The sequence below is a fragment of the Oncorhynchus masou genome, chromosome 18 (genome assembly GCF_036934945.1).
Source record: "Oncorhynchus masou masou isolate Uvic2021 chromosome 18, UVic_Omas_1.1, whole genome shotgun sequence".
NCBI classification, from domain to species: domain Eukaryota; kingdom Metazoa; phylum Chordata; class Actinopteri; order Salmoniformes; family Salmonidae; genus Oncorhynchus; species Oncorhynchus masou.
In genome coordinates this window covers 49,072,480-49,099,148 of record NC_088229.1, presented here as the reverse complement: position 1 = coordinate 49,099,148, position 26,669 = coordinate 49,072,480, and the positions used below count along the sequence as shown (strand labels likewise).

General features: G+C 42.8%; 1 protein-coding gene across 1 annotated transcript in view; it reads left to right on the top strand.

The window, feature by feature from the left end:
• Nucleotides 1–2,867: 2,867 nt before the first annotated feature.
• Nucleotides 2,868–26,669, top strand: part of LOC135504731 (actin-binding LIM protein 1-like) — a 152,504-nt gene continuing 128,702 nt past the window's right edge. Inside the window, exon 1 of the mRNA XM_064923550.1 lies at nt 2,868–3,001. Coding sequence (XP_064779622.1) covers nt 2,989–3,001 — 13 coding nt within the window. The 5' untranslated portion in view covers nt 2,868–2,988. The remainder of the gene's footprint in view (nt 3,002–26,669) is intronic.

Sequence of the window (26,669 nt, the reverse complement as noted above, 5' to 3'; positions counted from 1 at the left end):
CCTGAATTGGGATCATTGCCCTTGCTAGTTTGATTGTATGGACATTCTCAGACAGACTGTAACTCAATCTATTTACCACTACAAACCGATGGTGGCACAAATACCGTACTTAACCAACTCTATAAGGCCATAAGCAAACAAGAAAATGCTCATCCAGAAGCGCCACTCCTCGTCGCCAGGAACTTTAAAGCAGGCAAACTTATAAGGTATAAAAAAACTCTAGACAACCTTTACTCCATACACAGAGATGCCCTCCATCTGACCATAATTGTATCCTACCGATTCCTGCTTGCAAGCAAAAACTAAAGCAGGAAGTGACTTGCTCAATACGGAAGAGGTCAGATGATGCGGATGCTACGCTACAGGACTGTTTTGCTAGCACAGACTGGAATATGTTCTGGGATTGATCCAATGGCATTGAGGAGTATACCACCTCAGTCATCGACTTCATCAGTAAGTACATCAAAGACGTTGTCCACACAGTGACCGTACGTACATATCCCAACCAGAAGCCATGGATTACAGCCAACATCCGCGTAGAGCTGCCGCTTTCAAGGAGCGGAAAACTAATCTGGACGCTTATAAGAAATCCCGCTATGCCCTCAGACAAACCATCAAACAAGCAAAGTGTCAATACAGGATTAAGATTGAAACCAACTTTTCCGGCTCTGATGCTTGTCGGATGTGGAAGGGCTTGAAAACTATTACGGACTACAAAGGGAAACCCAGACGCGAGCTGCCCAGTTACGCTAGCCTACCAGACGAGCTAAATGCATTTTATGCTCGCTTCAAAGCAAGCAACACTGAAGCATGCACAAGAGGATGAGCTGTTTTGGACGACTGTGTGATAATGCTCTCGTTTGCCAATTTGAGCAAGACCTTTAAACAGGTCAACATTCACAAAGCATGCACGTTTACTCAAAGCATGCGTGGACCAACTGGTAAGTGTCTTCACTGACATTTTCAACCTCTCCTTGACCGAGTCTGTAGTACCTACATGTTTCAAGCAGAGCACCATAGTTCATGTGCCAAGGAAGCGAAAGTAACCTGCCGACATGATTACCGTGCCGTAGCACTCACATTAGTAGCTATGAAGTGCTTTGAAAGGCTAGTCATAGCTCACATTAACAGCATCCTCCTGGATACCCTAAACCCACTCCAATTCGCATACTGCCCCAACAGACTCCACACTGCCCTTTCCCACCAGGACAAAAGGAACACCTATGTGAGAATGCTGTTCATTGACTACAGCAAAGCGTTCAACACCATAGTGCCCAACACCCTTAGCTCATCACTAAGCTAAGGACCCTGGGACTAAACACCTCCCTCTGCAACTGGTTCCTGGACTTCCTGACGGGCCACATCCATGTGGTAAGGGTAGACAACACATCTGCCACGCTGATCCTCAACACTGGGGCCTCTCAGGGGTGTGTGCTTAGTCCCCTACTGTACTCCCTGTTCACCCACGGCTGCTTGGCCAAACACAACTCCAACACTATCACTAAGTTTGCCAATTACACAACAGACACAAAAGGTCTGATAACCAACAACTATGAGCCTATAGGGAGGAGGTCAGAGACCTGGCAGTGTGAGGAAGAGCTGATTTTTGATTTGAATCATCCCCAGCTTCCAATTGGCTCATTCATCCCCCTTCTGTTCTGTAACTATTCCCCGGGTTGTTGTTGTAATGAGAATGTGTTCTCAGTCAATTTACCTGGTAGAAATAACGGTTAAATAAAAATAGATCAATAAATATCCAGGTGCACTCATACCCCAATGCATCCATAAATAAGAATGACGGGGTCCAAGACGTGCTGTTGGCGCGAGGGTCGTCACTAATTACCACAGCCACAAAGTCAGAATTATAGCTAAACCCCGCCTATTTCTACAATTTCTGCAGCCTTAACCACACTGCTAACCTTATGCCTTCACTGTAGCCTTATATTAAGACAAAAAAAGCACATATTTGTTTTCATTAATATTTACGATGCTTTGGACTTTGTCTTGGGTAACTAGTGACAACCCGACCGAGCCACCCAACTTTCTCAACATTCAAAAAAACATTCAAGTGTCTTTTTTAGTTTTTGAAATTGCCTAACCATAAAAATATGTGGAAAAGTGAGCACACACAGTAGGTCACGTACAGATGGAGAAAATCGCCTCTAAAACAGCTTGAAACTTTAGATAACGGACTGAGTACATAAGGCATAGGCTACAGAATATAAATATTTATATCCACAAAACAAAATCACTTATGTAGGAAAAAGGATCAGAAAAAGTAGGCTAGTATGGGCCTAGTATGTGCAATATAATAGTCTGAAGTAAATATAAGGTTTCTTCAATAGCATTTTCAGGTAGGCCTAAATGAAGCATTAGCATACGAAAATTAAATTCCAATATAAGTAGCCTGCCTACTTCCCTTAGAGCAGGTAGCAAGAACACAACTGGTATATGCTATAAGCCAACTCAACATCTTGTAAAAGGTGCAATCAATAAAAAGTGAAATCTCCAAGTAGTTTTGTGCAGTTGTGCATCTCTATTATAGCGCCGTACTCAGCACTCTTTCATAAGGGCCAGGATTTTTCCTGACCATACATATGAATGTGAATTAAAATAAATAACGGGACGAGGGACTACTGGATGAGATTGAGAAAGGTGCCCGAGTGGGGGCTGTCACTGAAACACAAATAAACTCTGGGACGCGTATAGATTGTAAGACCACAATTCACCCAAAAGCCAAGACCTATTTCACATTTGTGTTTTTAACTTAAAAATAGAGAGGTACTGTGTTTATTAATAGGACACGCCCTGCTGCCCGCTACCATGTTCTCCATCGCGCAGGACTGTTTCCTGCGCCAAGCCCACACGCCTATATACGGTCTAGTGTAGCCTAGCCTACACAGGGAAAATAGTGTATTTTAATGGCCTCTCCAAAGCAGCACTTTAGGATCCACTAGAACTGTTCCCTCGAGAAGGTGGCTACCGGACATGTCTGCAAGAGGTGAGTAGCCTATCCAATACCGCAAAAACTGCAAAAGCCGTCATCTCATTCTGGACAGGAAAAACATGTCAGATTTTGTTATCTCGGATGAATTCGAGAGAGGTACTGTCATCCTGCGGGAGTAGGCTGCGTGATTGAAATACACTTCATGATAGGATACCAGTAGCCATATGCAGCTCATGCACAGCTGGGGGGGGTTACATATGGCTATATCGTTCCACTTATACGGGACTAGTAAAGGCCCAGTGCACTACTTTTGTGAAAAAAATGTTTGTGGCATTTTTTAAATTGTTACATTTTTATTTTTCAGGGGGTGCTGCAGCACTCTCATCAACCCTACTTCCCACAGCTATGCATAGTGATATGATATATCCCTTGTTGATATTGACTGCTAACATGGATTACTTTCAGCTCCAAATCCAAGTGTAAAAGGCTGTTTTATTTTGTATTTTGAAAAATAATTCACAGTTTATTGCTGTCATGAGTGTTTCTTGGTAGGGCTAAACAAATCTACTTTGAAATAAAATAAAACACCTCACACACATTGGTTATGGACATAAAAAAGAAGACACCGGTACCATATCAGATATAGAGTTGAAAAGTATGACATTTAGATTTTGCATCCCCATATTACACTTTATTTCACAGAAGACTGAAATACATTGAAACCGTTTAACATAATTTCATAATAAACATGATGTTTCTATGAACAATATGAATAACATTGCACCCCCATGAGGCCACGAGGTCATCTGACTGCAGGAAAGGGCTACTAAGTGCAGCATTTATTACAGTTCAAAATGAACTCGGCATAAAAATAAACATCCTCTCACTGTCAACTGTGTTTATTTTCAGCAAACTTAACATGTGTAAATATTTGTATGAACATAACAAGATTCAACAACTGAGACATAAACTCAACAAGTTCCACAGACATGTGACTAACAGAAATGGAATGTGTCCCTGAACAAAGGGGGGATCAAAATCAAAAGTAACAGTAAGTATCTGGTGTGGCCACCAGCTGCATTAACTTCATTGGGATAGGGGGCAGCCTTTTCACTTTTGGATGAAAAGCGTGCCCAGAGTAAACTGCCTACTACTCAGGCCCAGAAGCTAAGATATGCATATTATTAGTAGTATTGGATAGAAAACAAGCTGAAGTTTCTAAAACGGTTTGAATGATGTCTGTGAGTATAACTGAACTCATATAGCAGGCCAAAACATGAGAACAAATCCAACCAGGAAGTGGGAAATCTGAGGTTTGTAGTTTTTCAACTCAGCCCCTATTGAAGATAGTGGGATATTGGTCATGTTGCACTTCCTAAGGCTTCCACTAGATGTCAACAGTCTTTAGAACATTGTTTCAGGCTTCTACTGTGAAGAGAGGCACGGGCTTGTGACGCGCGGTCAAGAGAGAGAGAGAGAGCGTTCCATTGCTTTTCTACAGACAAAGGAATTCTCCGGTTGGGACATTATTGAAGATTTATGTCAACATCCTAAAGATTGATCCTATACTTTGTTTGATATGTTTCTACGACCAGTAATATAACTTTTTGGACTTTTCGTTCGACCTTTCCGCTGGACATGCACGCGCATTTGGATTTGTTTACCAAACGCCCTAACAAAAGGAGGTATATGGACATAAATTATGAACTTTATCGAACAAATCAAACATTTATTGTGGAACTGGGATTCCTGGGAGTGCATTCTGATGTAGATCATCAAAGGTAAGTGAATATTTATAATGTTATTTCTGACTTCTGTTGACTGCACAATATGGCGGATATTTCTTTGGCTGGTTTTGGCTCTGAGCGCCGTACTCAGATTATTGCATGGTATGCTTTTTCTGTAAAGTTTTTTTGAAATCTGACACAGTGGTTGCATTAAGGAGAAGTTTATCTAAAGTTCCTTGTATAATAGTTGTAGCTATTATCAATGTTTATTATTAGTATTTCTGTGAATTGATGTGTCTCTCTGCAAAATCACTGCATGTTTTGGAACTAGTGAACATAACACGCCAATGTAAAATATGATTTTTGGGTATAAATATGCACTTTATCAAAAAAAACATACATGTATTGTGTAACATGAAGTCATATGAGTGTCATCTGATGAAGATCATCAAAGGTTAGTGATTAATTGTATGTATATTTCTGCTTTTTGTGACTCCTCTCTTTGGCTGGAAAAATGGCTGTGTTTTTCTGTGACTTGGTGGTGACCTAACATAATCGGACACTGTGAAATCAGACACTGTGGCTGTATTAACGAGAATTGTATTTTTAAAATGATGTCTAATACTTGTATGTCTGAGAAATTTGATTTATGAGATTTCTGTTGTTTGAATTTGGCACCCTGCAATTTCACTGGCTGTTGGCGAGTGGTTCCCAGACAGGTAAGTACTGCAGTGCATCTCCTCCTCATGGACTGCACTAGATTTGCCAGTTCTTGCTGTGAGATGTTGCCCCACTCTTCCACCAAGGCACCTGCAAGTTCCCAGACATTTCTGGGGGGAATGGCCCTAGCCTTCACCCTCCGATCCAACAGGTCGCAGACGTGTTCAATGGGATTGAGATCCGGACTCTTCGCTGGCCATGGCAGAACACTGAAATTCCTGTCCTGCAGGAAATCACACACAGAACAAGCAGTATGGCTGGTGACATTGTCATGCTGGAGTGTCATGTCAGGATGAGCCTTTAGGAAGGGTACCACACGAGGGAGGAGGATGTCTTCCCTATAACTCACAGTGTTGAGATTGCCTGCAATGATAACAACCTCAATCCGATGATGCTGTGACATACCGCCCCAGATTATGACGGACCCTCCATCTCCAAATCAATTCCGCTCCAGAGTACAGGCCTCGGTGTAACGTTCATCCCTTCGACAATAAGCGCAAATCCGACCATCACCCCTGGTGAGACAAAACCGTGACTCGTCACTGAAGAGCACTTTTGCCAGTCCTGTCTGGTCCAGCGACAGTGGGTTTGTGCCCATAGGCGATGTTGTTGCCGGTGATGTCTGGTGAGGACCTGCCTTACAACAGGCCTACAAGCCCTTAGTCCAGCCTCTCTCAGCCTATTGCGGACAGTCTGAGCACTGATGGAGTGATTGTGCATTCCTGGTGTAACTCGGGCTGTTGTTGTTGCCATCCTGTACCTGTCCCGCAGGGGTGTTGTTCGGATGTACCCATCCTGTGCAGGTTTTTTAACACGTGGTCTGCCACTGCAAGGACAATCAGCTGCCCGTCCTGTCTCTCTGTTGTGCTCTCTTAGGCATCTCACAGTATGGACATTGCAATTTATTGCCCTGGTCACATCTGCAGTCCTCATGCCTCCTTGCAGCATGCCTAAGGCACATTCACGCAGATGAGCAGGGACCCTGGGCATCTTTCTTTTGGTGTTTTTCAGAGTCAGTAGAAAGGCCTATTTAGTGTCCTGAAATTTCATAACTGTGACCTTAATTGCCTACCGTCTGTAAGCTGTTAACGACAATTCCAGAGGTGCATGTTCATTAATTTCTACAGTTGCCTATACCATACCATAGTAGTCTAATCAGTAAACATACACTTTTGCAGACAGCCAGGGCAAATCATTTCATGCATAATCTTACAGATCTAAAGAAAACAGTAACGGTAAGGCTGTTTGACTATAATAAACTGTTTATTATAGTCAATAAAAAAATTGTGACTAAAAAAGGCTCATACTGCTCTGTAATTTGCACAACCTCAATTCACCATGTTGAATATGTGGCGGTGCCTGGAATGTTTTTATATTTCGGGGATGAAACACCTGTAATATGGAGGTAGACAACATTTCTTTCCAGAAAAGTCCTGAGCCCTGTGTGCCCGTCCAAGGAGGTTCGTCAAACATAGACTAAACTCTCTTGCAAACATATTCAGCAGAGGAAATTGATCAATTAATGTGCAATAAAACTATTATTTGAATAGCCATGTTCATTATTTCACTCAATGAACTAGTTATTGCATTTCTTAATGTAAATTGATGGCACAGTAGCCAATGTTCCCTCAATTTTTTCGGGACTGAGCAAATGTCAGGTCTGCTGAGAGCAAACTTGAACGTTGTGAAAATTCTGTGCAACTTCTGGAGCGCATTTACTGTGAACACCGAGGCTGTACCCACTTTTATAGTTATAACAGTGGCCAAGTAGGCTACTGTGGCTATTTGATCATAATGTAGGCCTATCAGTGTGGCCTACCATTTACATTTTAGTTTACCATAAAAAACAATGGACATAAATGCATCCCAAAGTAACATGGAAATAGAACAGCTATCATTCAGCCTACAATAGCAGCCAATGTCTGGTGTTCAATGTAGGCCTACATTCCGTGAGACCTTTGGAAAAAAATATGCAGGGCTTGTTTATCCACTTGTCATTCAGACAAGGAGGTGACTGAATGTTTGGTTTGATGCAAGAAACCACTTTACAAAACAAAGTTCATTATTATTCCCATACTATAATTACAATCAGACAAATTATGCTATCCTCTGCCTATTGGCTACTTAGCTTATTCAAGCATGTCTCAAAATACAACACTGCCCCTTTAAGTCAGAAAAAATGCTCTTTACCTTACTTGCTTTTCAAAGATGGCTAGAAATGCAGAAGTGTTGTGCTCTTGTATGAAGCAATTACTTCCCCATTGCTGACTAGATTTTTTTTTAGCTATAACTGGGATAATAACTCACTTACTAGCAAAGAATATTAACAAATGTGCACACGTGGCTACCTGCAGCTCTTGCTTTGATCTCAATACACGCTTATCTACTCCCAACTAGTCATGCTGTAAACACAGTCAAGTTCAAAGTGAATGGCACAGATCCATATATGACAATGATCTATTTGCATAGAGGGATACTGCAGATCTGATTGGTTATGCCGCACTGGTCTGTAGAGTATGGCTGAGTCCTGCATGTCAATGCGATAGCATCCTACTCTGGTGCATTCTGCCTACAAGAAAATCTCTTGCATAGTTCGATTTCTTTTGGTGTGTTGTATTAAAAGTGGGTAATATTGGCAATTCCCACAGTAGAGGGAAATATTGATAGTTTTAACTAAAGGGGAAAACTAGAAAGATGAGTGAAGTTCAGTCTCGTGTTTCTCTGCCCTGGCAAATATTTCTTCTCTGCAGCAGTCCTGAGGGAGCTGCGTGCAGTAACTTAATTTCAATGTAATATAATTTCCGCTCCAAACCATTTTTTCTTCCATTTAGTGCTTTTTAAAGGGGCAATCCAGGACTGGCACATCCACTTTTTCCCCCAAAAAATTCAAATGCCAGATTGTCCCTTTAACAAACTCATGTAATTCAGCGTTTTACTTCCTATTGCTAAGTAAAAGAATCAGCTAGGAAACAGGACGACTGATGGGGAACCATCCTGGGCTGAACAAAAACTGTTGTTCTCATGAGGGGTTATCTTTGCTGGGGGACAATGACAAACAGCACATATCTTCATTTGTCAATTCCTCTGTACGTTGTAGAGTATTTTCCTCACATACAGTGCATTCGGAAAATATTCAGTCCTTTCAACATTTTTCCACATTTTGTTCTGTTACAGTCTTATTCTGAAATGGATTAAATAAACAATTTCCTTATCGATCTACACACAATGCCTCAATGCCTCTTAAGCGAAAACAAGTTTTTAGACATTTTTACATAAGGATTCAGACCCTTTGCTATTTTTTGTATTTTATTAGGATCTCTATTTTACCTGCTATGAGACTCGAAATTGAGCTCAGGTGCATCCTGTTTCCATTGACCATCCTTGATGTTTCTACAACTTGATTGGAGTCCAACTGTGGTAAATTCAATTGATAGGACATGATTTGGAAAGGCACACATCTGTCTATATAAGCCCCCCCCCAACAGTGTGTGTCAAAGCAAAAACCAAGCCATGATGTCGAAGGACTTGTCCGTAGAGCTCCGAGACAGGATTGTGTTGAGGCACAGATCTGGGGAAGGGTATCAAAAAAATGTCTGCAGCATTGAAGGCCCCCAAGAATACAGTGGCCTCCATCATTCTTAAATGGAAGAAGTTTGGAACCACCAAGATTTCCTTGATCTGGCGAAACTGAGCAAGCGGGGGAGAAGGGCCTTGGTCAGGGAGTTGACCAAGAACCTGATGGTCACTCTGACAGAGCTCTAAAGTTCCTATGTGGATATGGGAGAACCTTCTAGAAGGGCAACCATCTCTGCAGCACTCTACCAATCAGGCCTTTATGGTAGAGTGGCATGACGGAATCCACTCCTCAGTAAAAGGCACATGACAGCCTGTTTGTAGTTTGCTAAAAGGCAAATAAAGGTCTCTCAGACCATGAGTAACCAGATTCTCTGGTCTGATGAAACCAGGCTTGAACTTTTTGGCCTGAATGCCAAGTGTCATGTCTGGAGGAAACCTGGCACCATCACTATGGAGAAGCATGGTAGTGGTAGCATCGTGCTGTGGGGATGTTTTTCAGCGGCAGGGACTGAGAGACTAGTCAGGATCAAAGGAAAGATAATTGGAGTACAGAGACATCCTTGATTGAAACCTCTTCCAGAGCACTCAGGACTTTAGACTAGGGCGAAGGTTCACCTTCTAACAGGACTGTGACCCTAAGCACACAGTCAAGACAATGCAGGAGTGGCTTCGGGACAAGTCTATGAATGTCTTCGAGTGGCCAAGCCAGAGCCCGGACTTGAACCAGATAGAACATCTCTGGAGAGACTTGAAAATAGCTGTCCCCATCTAACCTGACAGAGCTTGAGAGGATCTGTAGAGAAGGATGGGAGAAACTCCCTAAATTCAAGTGTGCCAAGCTTGTAGCGTCAATTTCTAAAACCCTGTTTTTGCTTTGTCATTATGGGGTATTGTGTGTAGATTGATAAGGGGGGGGGGTACAATTGAATCCATTTTAGAATAAAGCTGTAACATAACAAAATGTGAGGTCTGAATACTTTCCAAATGCACTGTTCTTCCTCTCAGTGAACAGCCTATGTGGTGAAGAGAAACTGTTTGGGTTGTGTTCATTTGTGCACACCGTTTCAAAACATAGAAAAGCGTTGTGAAAAGGAAAATTAGCTATTCTTATCGAACATGTTCAGGTAGGTTCTCCCTGTTTTTGTGTTTTCTTTCTAGTGCCTAATGAATACAACCCCACTAATGACTGGTTTTATTGCTGTTTCTCTATGAGCTGGCTCTGCGGCTTCACCCTGTTCGCCTGTGATGCGTTGACTCATCTGTCTTTACATTTCCCAGTGTTACCTGGCAAGCTGACTACAACACAATAACTGAGTGCCACCCACTTAAATAACAGGAACAACAATACACATAAGTGGAATCAAACATTTTGGAACACTTCACTTAAAGCCTGCAAGTATTGCACTTTGTTATACATTTATAATGCATTATGTTTTCTTATCATCTCATAATGATCCTGACTAGCTAACATAAACATTTTTTGTTATGTTATAAACCTTATAAGACAAAGCTTCATACATGCTTATAACTAGTAATAAATAGCTGCAGGCTTCCCACTCTAACACATTTGAATTTAAATGTATCAGGAGTTATTTTAACTTGGAAAATATAAATACAGTGAATACAGTATATTGCTTTGCTTATCAGTCACCAATATTGTGGAGAAATGTGGACCAGTGTTGTGTCCTTGTCACGCCTTGGTCATTGTATTTTGTGTTTTCGTTTATATATTTGGTTAGGCCAGGGTGTGACATGGGTTTATGTATTGTATTTTCGTATTGGGGTTTGTAGTATTTGGGATTGTAGCTGATTAGGGGTGTGTGTGTTAAATAGGTTTGGCTGCCTGAGGCGGTTCTCAATCAGAGTCAGGTGATTCTCGTTGTCTCTGAATTGGGAACCGTATTTAGGTAGCCTGGGTTTCGCTTTGCATTTCGTGGGTGATTGTTCCTGTCTCTGTGTTAGTTTCACCAGTCAGGCTGTAATTGGTTTCACGTTCTGTTTGTTGTTTTGTATTTATTTTGTTATTCATGTATAGTTCGTTTTGTTTGTTTCACTATTAAACATGAGTAACTTACACGCTGCATTTCGGTCCGAATCTCTTTCGACAAAAGAAGAACGCAGTTACAGTCCTGGATTTGAGGGCGATTGCAATTATTTGACACAGATGATGTAAACTACCTCCAACTGTTACTGCTAGAGATTCTGATTAGATATACTGAATTTTGTGTGTCCTGTAGAAGAGCTGGGGTTTGACAGAGACAAGATAAAATAAATAAATCAAACTTGACCTCTACTGTATATATACTGTCTACTGTATACCATGCTTTATCCATGATTTTGGTCTGAGCTTAAACAAATCATTTCGGTGAGAAAAAATATCTATAAACTGTTGGTGAGACCGGGAAACAAAGTAACAGTTTAAGGATTTTTACTTAGTAAGAAAGTAATATTTGAGTTAAATTGACAATATTTATATACAAACAACATACATATCTTACACTGTAAGGACGTTTCTAGGACATACCAGTTGTTTACAATTCAACAGAATAAAAATGGAATCAAATTTAATTTGTTCACATGCGCTGATTACAACACTGCCCTACCAAGCAAAAAGGCAGTAACTGCTCTTTTGGTTTGTGTAACGTCCGTTGTTTGAAGGAGACCAAGGCGCAGCGTAATTTGTGGTCATTATCTTTATTAAACGAGAACCAGCAACAAAATAACAAAGTAAAACCAAAACGAACGTACTGTTCCGTAGGCTACAAGAGCTGTACAAAAACAAGATCCCACAACATAGGTGGGAAAAAGGCTACCTAAGTATGATTCCCAATCAGAGACAACGATAGACAGCTGCCTCTGATTGAGAACCACACTCGGCCAAACACAAAGAAATACAACACATAGAATGCCCACCCAAATCACACCCTGACCAAACCAAATAGAGACATAAAAAGGCTCTCTAAGGTCAGGGCGTGCAGTTCGAAAATGAGTTAATGTCATTTTTTCTACATTAAATACGTTCTTAATCGTGTGGACAAGTATCATGCCTCTAGTGTATTGTGTTTTTGAACAAAATGGGGGTCATGTTAAAAGTAACTGCATAAAGTTACTGTGAAACCAGGGTAAATAAAAGCAATTTTTCTCAGTTCCACGCTATGAGCAGTTACTGCCTTTTTGATTGGTAGATCAGAACAGGTGTAGATGTTACCAGGAAATGCTTACTAACAAGCCCTTCATTTTGAACCAACAATGCCATTTTAAGAAAATAAAGTTAAGAAAATATTTACTAAATAATCTAAAGTAAAAAAAAAGACACAATAAAATAACGAGTCTATGTACAGGGGTACAGGTACCGAATCATGTGTGGGGGTACAGGTTGGTCGAGGTAATTTGTACATCGAGGTAGGGGTAAAGTGACTATGCATAAATAATAAACAGTGAGGAGGAGCAGTGTAAAAAATAAAGGGGGGATCAATGCAAATAGTCTGGATGGCCATTTGATCAATTGTTCGGCAGTCTTATGGATTGGGGGTAGAAGAGGTTAACCTGTCTTGGACTGGGGAACTAGCGGAACCCCCCGCAACAGCCGCCAATGAAAGTGCAGGGCGCCAAATTCAAAACAACAAAAATCTCATAATTAACATTCCTCAAGCATACAAGTATTTTACACCATTTTAAAGATCAAATTCTCGTTAATCCAGACACAGGAAGATCCCCTGGTGGGCTAAATCGATATGACATCTTGGTGGACAAAGGGAAGGGGGTGTGGACTGAGAAAGAGCGGGAAAGACTAAATGGATCACCACACACAGTGGAGAATTATATTCATTGAAATGCGAATCCTTTGCAGATGAACGCTCGCTCATTCTGGAATAATTGCAATCATTATATTTATGCCCATATGTTGTTGTTGTCTTCTCTGTTGGAATCGTCAGTCCATCTGCGGGAGAGTCAGTTCATCAGAGAGTCTCTGGCTACTAATGGTGGTTGTTCTATCGGCAGCTCCTGGTAGTGTCTGTTGTAATGGATACGTCAGGCGTCCATTGTTCTTAGACTAGATGTTTCGGTGGTTGTCAGTTCATATCCCAGGTTTACATAATTTCTAGCTGCAGACTAGTAATTAGTATCTAAGATTTGCTCTTATTCTATAGGGATCGATAGTCTCAGAGTTGAACCATTTCCAGCTGTGTAGCCAATGCTCCCCGTGGTATGATTTTCTAGTCTTGGTACTCAAACATTTCTCAATGTTTCTCAAACTAGACACTGTAATGTACTTGCCCTCTTGTTCAGTTCTGCACCGGGTCCTCCCACTCCTCTTTGTATTCTGGTTAGAGACAGTTTGCACTGTTCTATGAAGAGAGTAGTACACAGCGTTATACGAGATCTTCAGTTTCTTGGCAATTTCTCAAATTGAATAGCCTTCATTTATCAGAACAAGAATAGACTGACGAGTTTCAGAAGAAAGATCTTTGTTTCATTTTGAGCCTGTAACCAAACCCACAAATGCTGATGTTCTAGATACTCAACTGAAAGAAAGAAGAAAAAAAGAAGAAGACCAGTTTCATTTGATGTGAGCCATGACCAGTCTTTCAAAGCACTTCATGGCTACCAACGTGAGTGCAACGTGGCGGTAATCATTTAGGCAGGTCACCTTTGCTTTCTTGGGCAGAGGGACTATGGTTGAAACGTGTAGGTATAACAGACTCGGTCAAGGAGATTTTGAAAATGTCAGTTAAGACACTTCCCAGTTCGTCCTTGCATTCTCTGAATACACGTCCTGGTAATCCGTCTGGCCCTGCGGCCTTGTGGATGTTGACCTGTTTAAAGGTCTTGCTCACATAGGCTACGGGGAGCGTGATCACACTATCGTCCGGAACAGCTGGTTCTCTCATGCATGCTTCAGTGTTCCTTGCCTCGAAGCGAGCATAAAAGGCATGTAGTCTGTCTGGTAGGTTTGCATCACTGGGAAGCTCGTGGCTGGGTTTACCTTTGTAGTCTGTAATAGTTTGCAAGCCCTGCCACATCCAAAGAACTTCAGAGCCGGTGTAGTAGGATTAAATTTGAGTCCTTTATTGATGCTTTAGCTGTTTGATGGTTTGTCTGAGGGCATAGCTGGATTTCTTATGAGTGTCCAGATTAGTGTCCCGCTCCTTGAAAGCGGCAGCTCTAGTCGTTAGCTCGGTGCGGATGTTTGCCTGTAATCCATGGCTTCTGGTTGGCATAGGTACGTATGGTCACTGTGGGGACTACGTCATCGATGCACTTATTGATGAAGCCGGTGAATGAGGTGGTATTCTCCTCAATGCCATTGGATGAATCCCGGAACATTTTCCAGTCTGTGCTAGCAAAACAGTCCTGTAGCGTAACATCCGTGTCATCTGCCCACTTCTGTATTGAGTGAGTCACTGGTACTACCTGCTTTAGTTTTTGCTTGTAAAGCAGGAATCAGAAGGATAGTATTATGGTGAGATTTGACAAATGGAGGATGAGGGAGAGCTTTGTATGCATCTCTGTGAGTGGACTAAAGGTGGTCTTTTTTCTCTGGTTGCACATGCTGGTAGAAATGAGATAAAATGGATTTAAGTTTGCCTGCATTAAAGTCCCTGGCCACTAGGAGTGCCGCTTCTGGAAGAGCATTTTCTTGTTTGCTTCTGGCCTTATATAGCCCATTGAGTGCGGTCTTAGTGCCACCATCGGTTTGTAGTGGTAAATAGACGGCAACGAAAAATACTCTCTTTCTAGATAATGTGGTCTACAGCTTATCATGAAGTACTCTACCTCAGGTGAGCAGTAACTTGAGACATCCTTAATATTAGACATTGCGCACCAGCTGTTATTCAATCAAAATGTATTTATAAAGCCCTATTAACATCAGCAGATGTTGCAACGCACTATATAAGAACCCGGCCCCAAAAAAAAAACAGCAACAAATGCAGATGTAGAAGCACGGTGACTAGGAAAAACTCCCTGAAAAGAAAGGAACCTAGGAAGAAACCTAGAAAGGAACCAGGCTTTGAGGAGTGGCCAGTCCTCTTCTGGCTGTGCCAGGTGGAGATAATAACAGTACATGGCCAAGATGTTTAAATGTTCATAGATGACCAGCAGGGTCAAATAATAATAATCACAGTGGTTGTAGAGGGTGCAACTGGTCAACACCTCAGGAGTAAATGTAATTTGTCTTTTCATAGCCGATCATTTAGTTAGAGACAGCAGGTGTTGTAGAGAGAAAGAGTCGAAAACAGCAGGTACGGGACAGGTTAGCCCTTCCAGGGAACAAGTCAGGGTTCCATAACCGCAGGCAGAACAGTTTAAACTGGAGCAGTAGCATGACCAGGTGGACTGGGGACAGACAGCAAGGAGTCATCAGGTCAGGTAGTCCTGAGGCATGGTCCTAGGGCTCAGGTCCTCCGAGAGAAGAGAAAGAGAGAGAATTAGAGGGAGCCTACTTAAATACACACAGGACGGACACCAGATTAGACAGGATAAATACTCCAGATGTAACAGACTGTTATTGACAAATAGACACACACCACCACCCCTTGTTTTACCGGACGAAGCTGTTCTGTCCTGCCAATGCACGGAGATCCCAGCCAACTGTATATTATCTGTGTCATCGTTCAGCATCGATTCGGTGAAACAAGATATTACAGTTTTTTTTTAATCTGGTTGGTAGGATAGTCTCAAACAGAGCTCATCCAGTTTATTCTCCAGTGATTGCACGTTGGCCAATAGCATGGAGGAGGAGATGTGAGGGTGCTTTGCTGGTGTCACTGTCAGTGATTTATTTAGAATTCAAGGCACACTTAACCAGCATGGCTACCACAGCATTCTGCAGCTATACTCCATCCCATCTGGTTTGCGCTTATTGGGGCTATCATTTGTTTTTCAACAGGACAATGACCCAACACACCTCCACACTGTGTAGTGGCTATTTGACCAAGAAGGAGAGTGATGGAGTGCTACATCAGATGACTTGACCTCCGCAATCACCTGACTTCAACCCAATTGAGATGGTTTGGGATGAGTTGGACCTCAGAGTGAAGGAAAAGCAGTGCTCAGCGTATGTGGGAGCTCCTTCAAGACTGTTGGAAATGCATTCGGCGGCAGGGTAGCCTAGTGGTTAGAGCGTTGGACTAGTAACCGAAAGGTTGCAAGTTCTAATCCCCGAGCTGACAAGGTACAAATCTGTCGTTCTGCCCCTGAACAGGCAGTTAACCCACTGTTCCTCGGCCGTCATTGAAAATAAGAATTAGTTCTTTCTGACTTGCCTAGTAAAATTAAGGTAAATAAAAAAATCCAGGTGAAGCTGGTTGAGAGAATGCCAAGCGTGTGGAAAGCTGTCATCAAGGAAAAGGGTGGGTACTTTAAAGAATCTAAAATTCTATTTTGATTTGTTTAACACTTGTTTTGGTTACTACATGATTCTATATGTGTTATTTCATAGTGTTGATGTCTTGCACTACTATTCTACAATGTAAAAAATGTCAAATGTAAAAAACCCTTCAAATGAGTAGGTGTGTCCAAACATTTGACTGGGACTGTATGTTAAATAGACGTCTGTGCCCAGTGGGATGGGTCGTTCCACTAATTCTGTGCCTTTTGAGGAGTGTACAGTAACTTCATAAAAAGTGTACTTAACTTCATAAAAATAACTTTTTCCTATCTCAAGAGGTTTAATAAAAAAATACTCTAAGTGCCAATTAAAGTAATGAGTTGACCGTAACAGGGTTGACGATTTCATCTTAAATCAGCCCAAAATCCCCTTGTGACAGGGGAAATGGAAGCTTGTTGTTTGCAAAAGGGAGTGGCAATTGAATTCAAGCTACAATTCTCAAACCGCTCGTTTTCTACCACAAAACATAAAATGACAAAAAAACGAGTAGAACCAGCTCACTTGCTTTTACACTATGATTTGACTATTAGATGTTCAATGTTTCTTTTTGACAAAATATTTAAAAAGGAATAGTTTCACCATATTAAAACGAGAGTTCACGTAACATAACAGGGTTGTTCTTAAATGATGGACTAAGGCTTTACAATTATTATTTTTTACGTATTCGAAATCTTCCTAAAAGTGACACCGGGTTGACCGAGGAACATGTTACAATGCTCTATTTTGGCAATTTAGTAAGCCTTTATTAATGTAAACATATTATTGATTGAGTTCTCCATGTGGTCTATATTAAAGGCCACTTAATTTAATACAACAGGCTTTTGAAATTCAATATTGGTGCACATTTAAAAAAACAGAACAACAACAACAAAAGGGACACAAAGGTACTCTTTTTGTGGAACGACCCAGATACAGACACAGACCCACAGCAAGCATGCCCAGCCATTTATTATCTGGGTTTCCCTGGAATAGCTGACTCTGTATTGAAGGAGCTCTTTGATCTCCACATCTTTAATGTGTGCCTGGCTGCATACAGGCTATAATGTTCTGTTATTGGAGATTGATGCAGTTCAGAGCTCTCTGTTAGGCACCCTCCCATAGTATGCAGATGTGAATCGCATCACTTAAAGCGTGTTCAGTGTTCAACCAGCCAATCGTTATCAGTTCATTTAACGGCCGGTTACCTCCCAAATGGCACCCCATTCCCTATATAGTACACTACTTTTGACGAGGGCCCATAGGGCTCTGGTCAAAAATAGTGCACTACTATGTAGGCAATAGGATGGCATTTGGTGCGCACACCAGTCTCTCTCTGAAGCCCTAGCTGAGTTAGGCTGCATGCACACAGACCAAATCAGAAATATTAGCCAATAAACAAATGACCATTTTGCTTCAAAGTATTCAGACCCCTTGACTTTTTCCATATTTTATTATGTTACAGACTTATTCTAAAATGGATTTAAATAAAAAAAAATCCCCTCGTCAATCAATACACAATACCCCATAATGACAAAGCAAATACAGGTTGGTAGAAATGTTTGTAAATGTATAAAAAAAACATAAGTATTCAGAACCTTTGCTGTGAGACTCGAAATTGACCTCAAGTGCATCCTGTTTCCATTGTTCATCCTTGAGATATTTCTACAACTTGATTATAGTCTACCTGTGGTAAATTCAATTGATTGGACATGATTTGGAAAGGCACGCACCTGTCTATATAAGGTCCAACAGTTGGCAGAGGTCAAAGGAATTGTCCGTAGAGCTCCAAGAGAGGATTGTGTCGAGCCACAGGGGAAGGGTACCAAAAATGTCTGCAGCATTGAAGGTCCCCAAGAACACAGTGGCCTCCATCATTCTTAAATAGAAAAAGTTTGGAACCACCAAGACTCTTCTAGAGCTGGCTGCCCGGCCAAACTGAGCATTCGGGGGAGAAGGGCCTTGGTCAGGAAGATGACCAAGAACCCGATGGTCACTCTGACAGAGTTCCAGAGATCCTCTGTGGAGATGGGAGAACCTTACAGAAGGACATCCGTCTCTGTAGCACTCCACCACTCAGGCCCTTGTGATAGAGTGGCCAGATGGAAGCCACTCCTCAGTAAAAGACACATGACAGCCTGTTTGGAATTTGAAAAAAGGCACCTAGATTCTCTGGTCTGATGAAACCAAGATTAAACTATTTGGCCTGAATGCCAAGTGTCACATCTGGAGGATACCTGGAACCATCCCTGTGAGGATGTTTTTCAGCGGCAGAGACTGGGAGACTAGTGAGGATCGAGAGAAAGCAAAGTACAGAGAGATCCTTGAAGAAAATCTGCTCCAGAGCGTTCAAGACCTTAGACTGGGGTTCACCTCAGGACAATGACCCTAAGCACATAGCCAAGACAACGCAGGAGTGGCTTCGGGACAAGTCTCTGAATGTCCTTGAATGGCCCGGCCAGAGCCACCAAATCGAACATCTCTAGAGAGATCTGAAAATAGCTGTGCAGCAGCTTGAGAGGATCTGACACAGCTTGAGAGGATCTGCAGAGAAGAATGGCAGAAACTCCCCAAATACAGGTGTGCCAAGCTTGTAGCGTCATACCCAAATAGACTCAAGGCTGTAATCGCTGCCAAATGTGCTTCAACAAAGTACTCAGTAAAGGGTCTGAATACTTATGTAAATGTGATATTTCAGTTTTTTGTTGTTGCTTTGTCATCATTGGGTATTGTATGTAGATTGATGAATTTTTTTTTTTTAATCCATTTTAGAGCAAGGCTGTAACGTAACAAAATATGGAAAAGGTGAAGGGGTCTGAATATCTTCTGAATGCACTGTGTGTGTTCTAGTCAAAGTCAAAGACACTGGAGGTAATATTTCGAGCCAGAGACATATATTTTGTAGATGGTTCTGTCCACAGCCAACTCGAATGCTTTCAAGCTGTTCACCACACTGTTGGCCTATGGAGAAGTTTCCCTGGTAGAATAGTCAGGGATGTCCTCTTGTCTACCTTCCCGTCCTTAAACCTTCCCGCCCTGCACTACTCTTCCTCTGGTCCAAAGCACCACCCTTCCTCTGGGAAGGGCCAGCAAGCTCGCCCTACTTACCTGTTGCACTGCAGCAGAATCTGTCCGACACAGTCCTTGCTGAATTGGAAGTCATTGCACAGCACCGCAGCAGTAACCCAATCCCCTGGCTTCTCCAAAGTTTGACCATAGGACAGGGCTGCCTGCTCACACTCAGCAGCATGAAGACCCTTTCACCTCTACATTTTTTTCTCTGCATGTGTGTGAGTGCATTTGGCTTGTGTGTGACTGTTGGTGTGCGTGTCTGTGTGTGACTCCATGCAGGAGGCTGCATTGTTGATGAGAAGAGGAAGGAAGGCTTGAAAGCAGTGCCGGGAGAGTGAGTGTGTGAGTGTGAGTGTGTGAGTGTGAGTGTGTGAGTGTGTGTGTGTGTGTGTGTGTGCGCGCGGGTGTGTATAGAAGAGATGGGGGAGAGGAGTTTGGTGCAGCAGCACAAGCATCCTCCCTACGATGGTGGGCTTTGCAACTATTCCCAGAAAATCATCTCCTGCTTCGGACTGGATGGTAACAGAGAGGGGTGGTTGTTCTGTACAATGTGGAGGAGGGTTGGAAGGAACAGACCAATGACTGAGTATATATGACATTAATTTCTCTCAATGATCCGGATGTCTCGGATGACATAGGAATGTTGTCTTTTGTGTCTAGTCATGGTGTGTTTGTGAGAGTGTGTGTCTTGGTGTGTATTTGTTTGTGTGAGTATCGATGTGTGCCGGGCTGACTGGGTGTGTAGCTAGCTGCACCCACAGATAGACTGTAGAATAGGGTAGCAGGGCCGTGCCCCACTGCAGCAGAACTAACCAGCCTGTCCTCTAACAGAGCTAGCATAGATCACCAGCCTATGTGTGTGTGTGTGTGCGTGCGTGTGTCCTCTGCCTTATTCTTTACCATGCCATATCCTTTTATCTACATTTTATTGGACTCTTTACTGTACATTGGATGTGTAAGAAATTGATGTAGGATAGATTTGTGGGTGAGAAATAGACCGATAAATAAAACATTGTCAGTATTAAAAAGTAATAAGCCCTAGTTCTCCTCTAGAGTCTGTTCCTGCTCTGTCTTCATCCTCGCTTGTATCATGATTTTCAAAAGCTTTCAAGTTGGTAGTGTAATGTAGATGTTTGCAGTGTTTACTGTATCTGTTTTGTGGACAATGTTACTATAAGAGAGCATTAGTAAAATATTATATTGGTTTATATAGAAGTGGTGTGTGTGTGACTGTGTTCAGTTTGTGCAGGTAGCAGTAGCGTGTCAGTAAATGTGTTCAATTGAAAATGGTTCACCTTACTCACCAAAAAGCGTATAGTTAATCCTTACATTTTAGTCATTGAGCAGACGCTCTTATCCAGAGCGACTTACAGGAGCAATTAGGGTTAAGTGCCTTGCTCAGGGACACATCAACAGATTTTCACCTAGTTGGCTCGGGGATTCAAATCAGAAACCTTTCGCTTACTGGCCCAATGGTCTTAACCGCTGCCTGCCCTATTCAATAATTTTAAATCTACATTCTCTATAAGCGTGTCTCTGTAGGTTCTGCTCAATTCATACTGGTAGGAAAATGGTTAAATTTCTTTGCCTGTTCATCTCGCATCTCACCGGGAGAGCCTGATGATTTTCTAAATGTGGCTTAGGAAGGAAAATCCAGTCCTTAATCAAGTAGATGGAAGGTATCATATTTAATTCATGAAGTCTCACGCAAATCCAAAGATGGATGAAAGAAGGGGGCTTGTAGAGGGACATCTGCTATATTATAAATCCTTTTTTGGGAATCTTAGTGATAATACATTTCTCCCAAACATTAAATGGTTTCAAGATTACAAGACCAATCCAAGACCCTCTACATAGTTTATATCCCCCTAATCCTGAGGCTGTGTGTGTGTTTATGGTTTTAATGAAGTAGTAACCAATGTAATTGTGACTTGAATCAATGTGGTCCTGTGCCTCAGTTGGTAAAAGCATGACTAGCAACACCAAGGTTGTATGTTCAATTCTCTCAGGGATCACATATAGTGCCTTGCGAAAGTATTCGGCCCCCTTGAACTTTGCGACATTTTGCCACATTTCAGGCTTCAAACATAAAGATATAAAACTGTATTTTTTTGTGAAGAATCAACAACAAGTGGGACACAATCATGAAGTGGAACGACATTTATTGGATATTTCAAACTTTTTTAACAAATCAAAAACTGAAAAGTTGGGCGTGCAAAATTATTCAGCCCCCTTAAGTTAATACTTTGCACTTCAGATTGAAAGTATGCATGATAACTAACTCACTCTTATCACATGAGCTATAATGCCCAGACCGCTTTTTCTAATGGCTGACAATCTCTGTTTTGTAATGCCTGAATATTTTAGAACCACCCCCCTCTTGACGGTGGAGAGAAAAAAATGAAAGTGTAAAGTAAATTTCCTGCACTTCTACACATTTTGCCATGGGGAGTAGAGACTGTGAGTCACATGGCTGTGGCTTGCTATATAAAGCAGACATCAAGGCATTCAGTTTCTGTTTGATTGAACATTTTACTTGGCTAGTCAGTTAAGAACAAATTCTTATTTACAATGACAGCCTTCCCCAGCCAAACCCAGACAATGCTGGGCCAATTGTGCGCTGCCCTATGGGACTCCCAATCACAGCCGGGTATGATGTAGCCTGGATTTAACCAGGGACTGCAGTGATGCCTCTTGCACTAAGATACAGTGCCTTAGACCACTGTGCCACTCGGGAGCCCCAAATGACCTAAGCCACTTTGAATGTGGTATGATCGTTAGTGCCAGGTGCGCAGGATCCAGTATCTCAGAAACGGCCACACTCTTGGGTTTTTCACGCACGACAGTTTCTAGGGTTTACCAATAATGGGACGACAAACAAAAACATCCATTCAGCTGTAGTCCTGTGGGTGAAAACAGCTTGTTTATGAGAGGTCAAAGGAGAATGGCAAGAATTGTGCAAGCTAACAGGCGGGTTACAAATAGACAAATAACGGTTCAGTACAACAGTTGTGTGCAGAACGGCATCTCTTAATGCACAACTCTTCAAGCCGTGTCATGGATGGACTATTGCAGCAGATGACCACATCTGGTTCCACTCCTATCAGCTAAAAACAAGATGAAGTGGCTCCAGTGGGCACGTGATCACCAACACTAGACAATTGAGGAGTGGAAAAACATTGCCTGGAACATGACAACGAGTTCAGTTTACTTGATTGGCCTGCGCAGTCGCTAGACCTCAACTCAATAGAGCGTCTTTGGGATGAGATGGAACGGGCTGTTTGCAGCATGAATGTACTTCCGTTCAATCTGCAGCAACTGTGCGATGCCATCACCTCAGAATGGACCAACATCCCTCTGACACCTTGTAGAATGCCCTAAATAATTCAGGCTGTTCTGGAGGCAAAGGGGGAACCGACACAGTACTAGATGGGTGTAACTAATAAACTGGCTGGTGAGTATATATTTCCACACTATGAGGCTGGAATAATACAGTGAAATTATGAGCATGATGAGAATGCCCTTTTATTGTAAGAGCTGTTTGAAAAGGCCGCCTGAAATGTCTGCCTATTTTGGTGGGATGGAGTTTTGGCCTTCCATTGTGACAGACATCATGAGGTAAATTAGTTAATAGATCATTATGAAAGAGTTACAAACCTCTCTGCCAATAACAGCCAATTTTTTTCCATCCAGACCACTCCCAGACAGCAAAAATCTTACTTGAGAAATTGCTCTTTGAAAACAATCACGGTAAGGTACTTAATTGTTACCCATAAATTATTTGATATTGAGATTTAAAAAAACAGCTGCATTGGACCATTTAAAGCATGTTTTCTGCATTTCTACACATTTTGCCATGGGGCGGAGAGAAAACAGCAATGGTCCTATCAAAAGCTCTGGACCATTACACTGGATATTCGCAGCTACCTAGCTGCTACCGAGTGGCTATTGTGGCTAACACCCTTGTCCAGAGCATGCACCAGTTAGCCTCGAGCTAGGTCCATCTCCTGGCTAGCAAACAAAGTACACCAACTACAATACCTCTCTTGCCAATTGGCCTGGACCCTTTGTCGACACGGAGCCCTGCCAATCCATCACGACTGGTCTGTTGATCTGCTGACGTAATTCGGCCGGTGCGCTCTCAACCGGCCTCTAGCTTCCTGAACGCCGTGTCTCCCGCTCACCTAGCATAGTAATCAACTACCGAACAGCTCCCTGTTTCATCTATTGCTGCTCATTGAACTCTATGATCACTCGGCTACACAGCTGATGCCTGCTGGACTGTTCAGTAACACAGTACTTCATTTTTTTTTATCTGTCGGAGCCAGCCTCGAACTAAGGCCCTCCCTGTGTGTAGCTAACTGACCCTCTCTGCCCATTTATCGCCATTTACACGTTGTTGTTGTCTTAGCTGTTTACCTGTTGTTGTCTCACCCGCTGTTGTCTTAGCTCTCCCAATCAACACCTGTGATTGCTTTTATGCCTCTCTCTAATGTCAATATACCTTGTATACTGTTGTTTAGGGCAGCTCTCATTGTTTTGTTTTACTGCGGAGTCACGAGTCCTGCTCAACATGCCTCAGATTACCCCCTTGTCCCACCCCCCACACATGCGGAGAACACACCTAGCTTAACTGGCGCCTGCAGAGATGCAACCTCTCTCATTGTCACTCAATGCCTAAGTTTACCCCCACTGTATTCACACCCTACCATACCCTTGTCTGTACACTACGCCCTGAATCTATCCTAGCACGCCCAGAAATCTGCTCCTTTTATTCTCTGTCCCCAACGCACTAGATGACCAGTCTAGATAGCCTTTAGCCGTACCCTCATCCTACTCCTCCTCTGTTCCTCTGGTGATGTAGAAGTTAACCCAGGCCCTGTGTGTCCCCAGGCGCTTGCTTTATTCACTGCTTTAGGACACTCCGCCAACCCTGATGTCCTAGCCGTGTTTGAATCCTGGCTTAGGAAGGCCACCAAAAATTCTGATATTCCATCCACAATTACAACATTTCCCGTCAAGACAGAACTGCTAAAGGGGTGGAATTGCAATCTACTGTAGAGAGAGCCTGCAGAGTTCTGTCCTACTATCCTGGTCTATGCCCAAACAGTTTGAGCTTCTACTTTTAATGATCCATCTCTCCTGAAATAGGTCCCTCACTGTTGCCGCTTGTTATAGACCCCCCTCAGCTCCCAGCTGTGCCCTTGACACCAAAAGTGAATTGATTGCCCCCATCTATAGTCTGAGTTCGTACTGCTAGGTAACCTAAATTGGGATATGCTTAACACCCCGGCCATCCTACAATCTAAGATAGACGCCCTCAATCTCACACAAATTATCAAAGAACCTACCAGGTACAACCACAAATCCGTAAACATGGGCACCCTCATAGATATTATCCTTACCAACTTGCCCTCTAAATAAACCTCTGCTGTTTTCAACCAGGATCTCAGCGATCACTGCCTCATTGCATGCGTCCGTTATGAGTCCACGGTCAAACGACCACCACTCATTACTGTCAAACACTCCCTAAAACACTTCTGCGAGCAGGCATTTCTAATCGACCTGGCCCAGGTATCCTGGAAGGATATTGACCTCATCCCATCAGTTGAGGATGCCTGGTCATTCTTTAAAAGTAACTTCCTCACCATCTTAGATCAGCATGCTCCGTTCAAAAAATGCAGTACTAAGAACAGATTTAGCCCCTGGTTCACTCCAGACCTAACTGCCATCGACCGGCACAAAAACATTCTGTGGCGGACTGCAATATCATCGAATAGTCCAGATAGCAGATGTTCTGAAAGAGCTGCGAAACCTGGACCCGTACAAATCAGCTGGGCTTGACAATCTGGACCCTCTATTTCTGAAACTATCCGCCGCCATTGTCGTAACCCCTATTACCAGCCTGTTCAACCTCTCTTTCATATCGTCTGAGATCCCCAAGGACTGGAAAGCTGCCGCGGTCATCCCCCTCTTCAAAGGGGGAGACACCCTGGACCCAAACTGTTACAGACCTATATCCATCCTGCCCTGCCTATCTAAGGTCTCGAAAGCCAAGTCAACAAACAGATCACTGACCATCTCGAATCCCACCGTACCTTCTCCACTGTGCAATCTGGTTTCCGAGCCGGTCACGGGTGCACCTCAGCCACGCTATAGGTACTAAACGATATCATAACCGCCATCGATAAAAGACAGTACTCTTCATCGACCTGCAGCCGTCTTCATCGACCTGGCCAAGGCTGTCAATCACCATATTCTTATCGGCAGACTCAGTAGCCTCGGTTTTTCTAATGACCGCCTTCCCTGATTCTCCAACTACTTTGCAGACAGAATTCAGTGTGTCAAATCGGAGGGCATGTTGTCCGGTCCTCTGGCGGTCTCTATGGGGGTGCCACAGGGTTCAGTTCTCGGGCCGACTCTTTTCTCTGTATATATCAATGATGTTGCTCTTGCTGCGGGCGATTCCCTGATCCACCTCTACGCAGACGACACCATTCTGTATACTTCTGTCCTGTGTGGCTCAGTCGGTAGAGCATGGCGCTTGCAACGCCAAGCGTCGTGGGTTCGATTCCCGCTGGGGCCACCCATATGTAAAAGTAGTGGCCCCAGCCGACTTGTAAGTCGCTTTGGACAAAAGCGTCTGCTAAATGGGATATATTATATTATTATTATTACTTCTGGCCATTCCTTGGACACTGTGCTATCTAACCTCCAAACGAGCTTCAATGCCATACAACACTCCTCCCGTGGCCTCCAACTACTCTTAAACGCTAGTAAAACCAAATGCATGCTTTTCAACCGTTTGCTGCCTACACCCGCGCACCCGACTAGCATCACCACCCTGGATGGTTCCGACCTAGAATATGTGGACATCTATAAGTACCTAGGTGTCTGGCTAGACTGTAAACTCTCCTTCCAGACTCATATCAAACATCTCCAATCCAAAATCAAATCTAGAATCGGATTTCTATTTCGCAACAAATCTCCTTCACTCACGCCGCCAAACTTACCCTAGTAAGACTGACTATCCTACCGATCCTCGACTTCGGCGATGTCATCTACAATAGAGCTTCCAATACTCTACTCAGCAAACTGGATGCAGTTTATCACAGTGCCATCCTCTTTGTTACTAAAGCACCTTATACCACCCACCACTGCGACCTGTATGCTCTAGTCGGCTGGCCCTTGCTACATATTCGTGGCCAGACCCACTGGCTCCAGGTCATCTACAAGTCCATGCTAGGTAAAGCTCCGC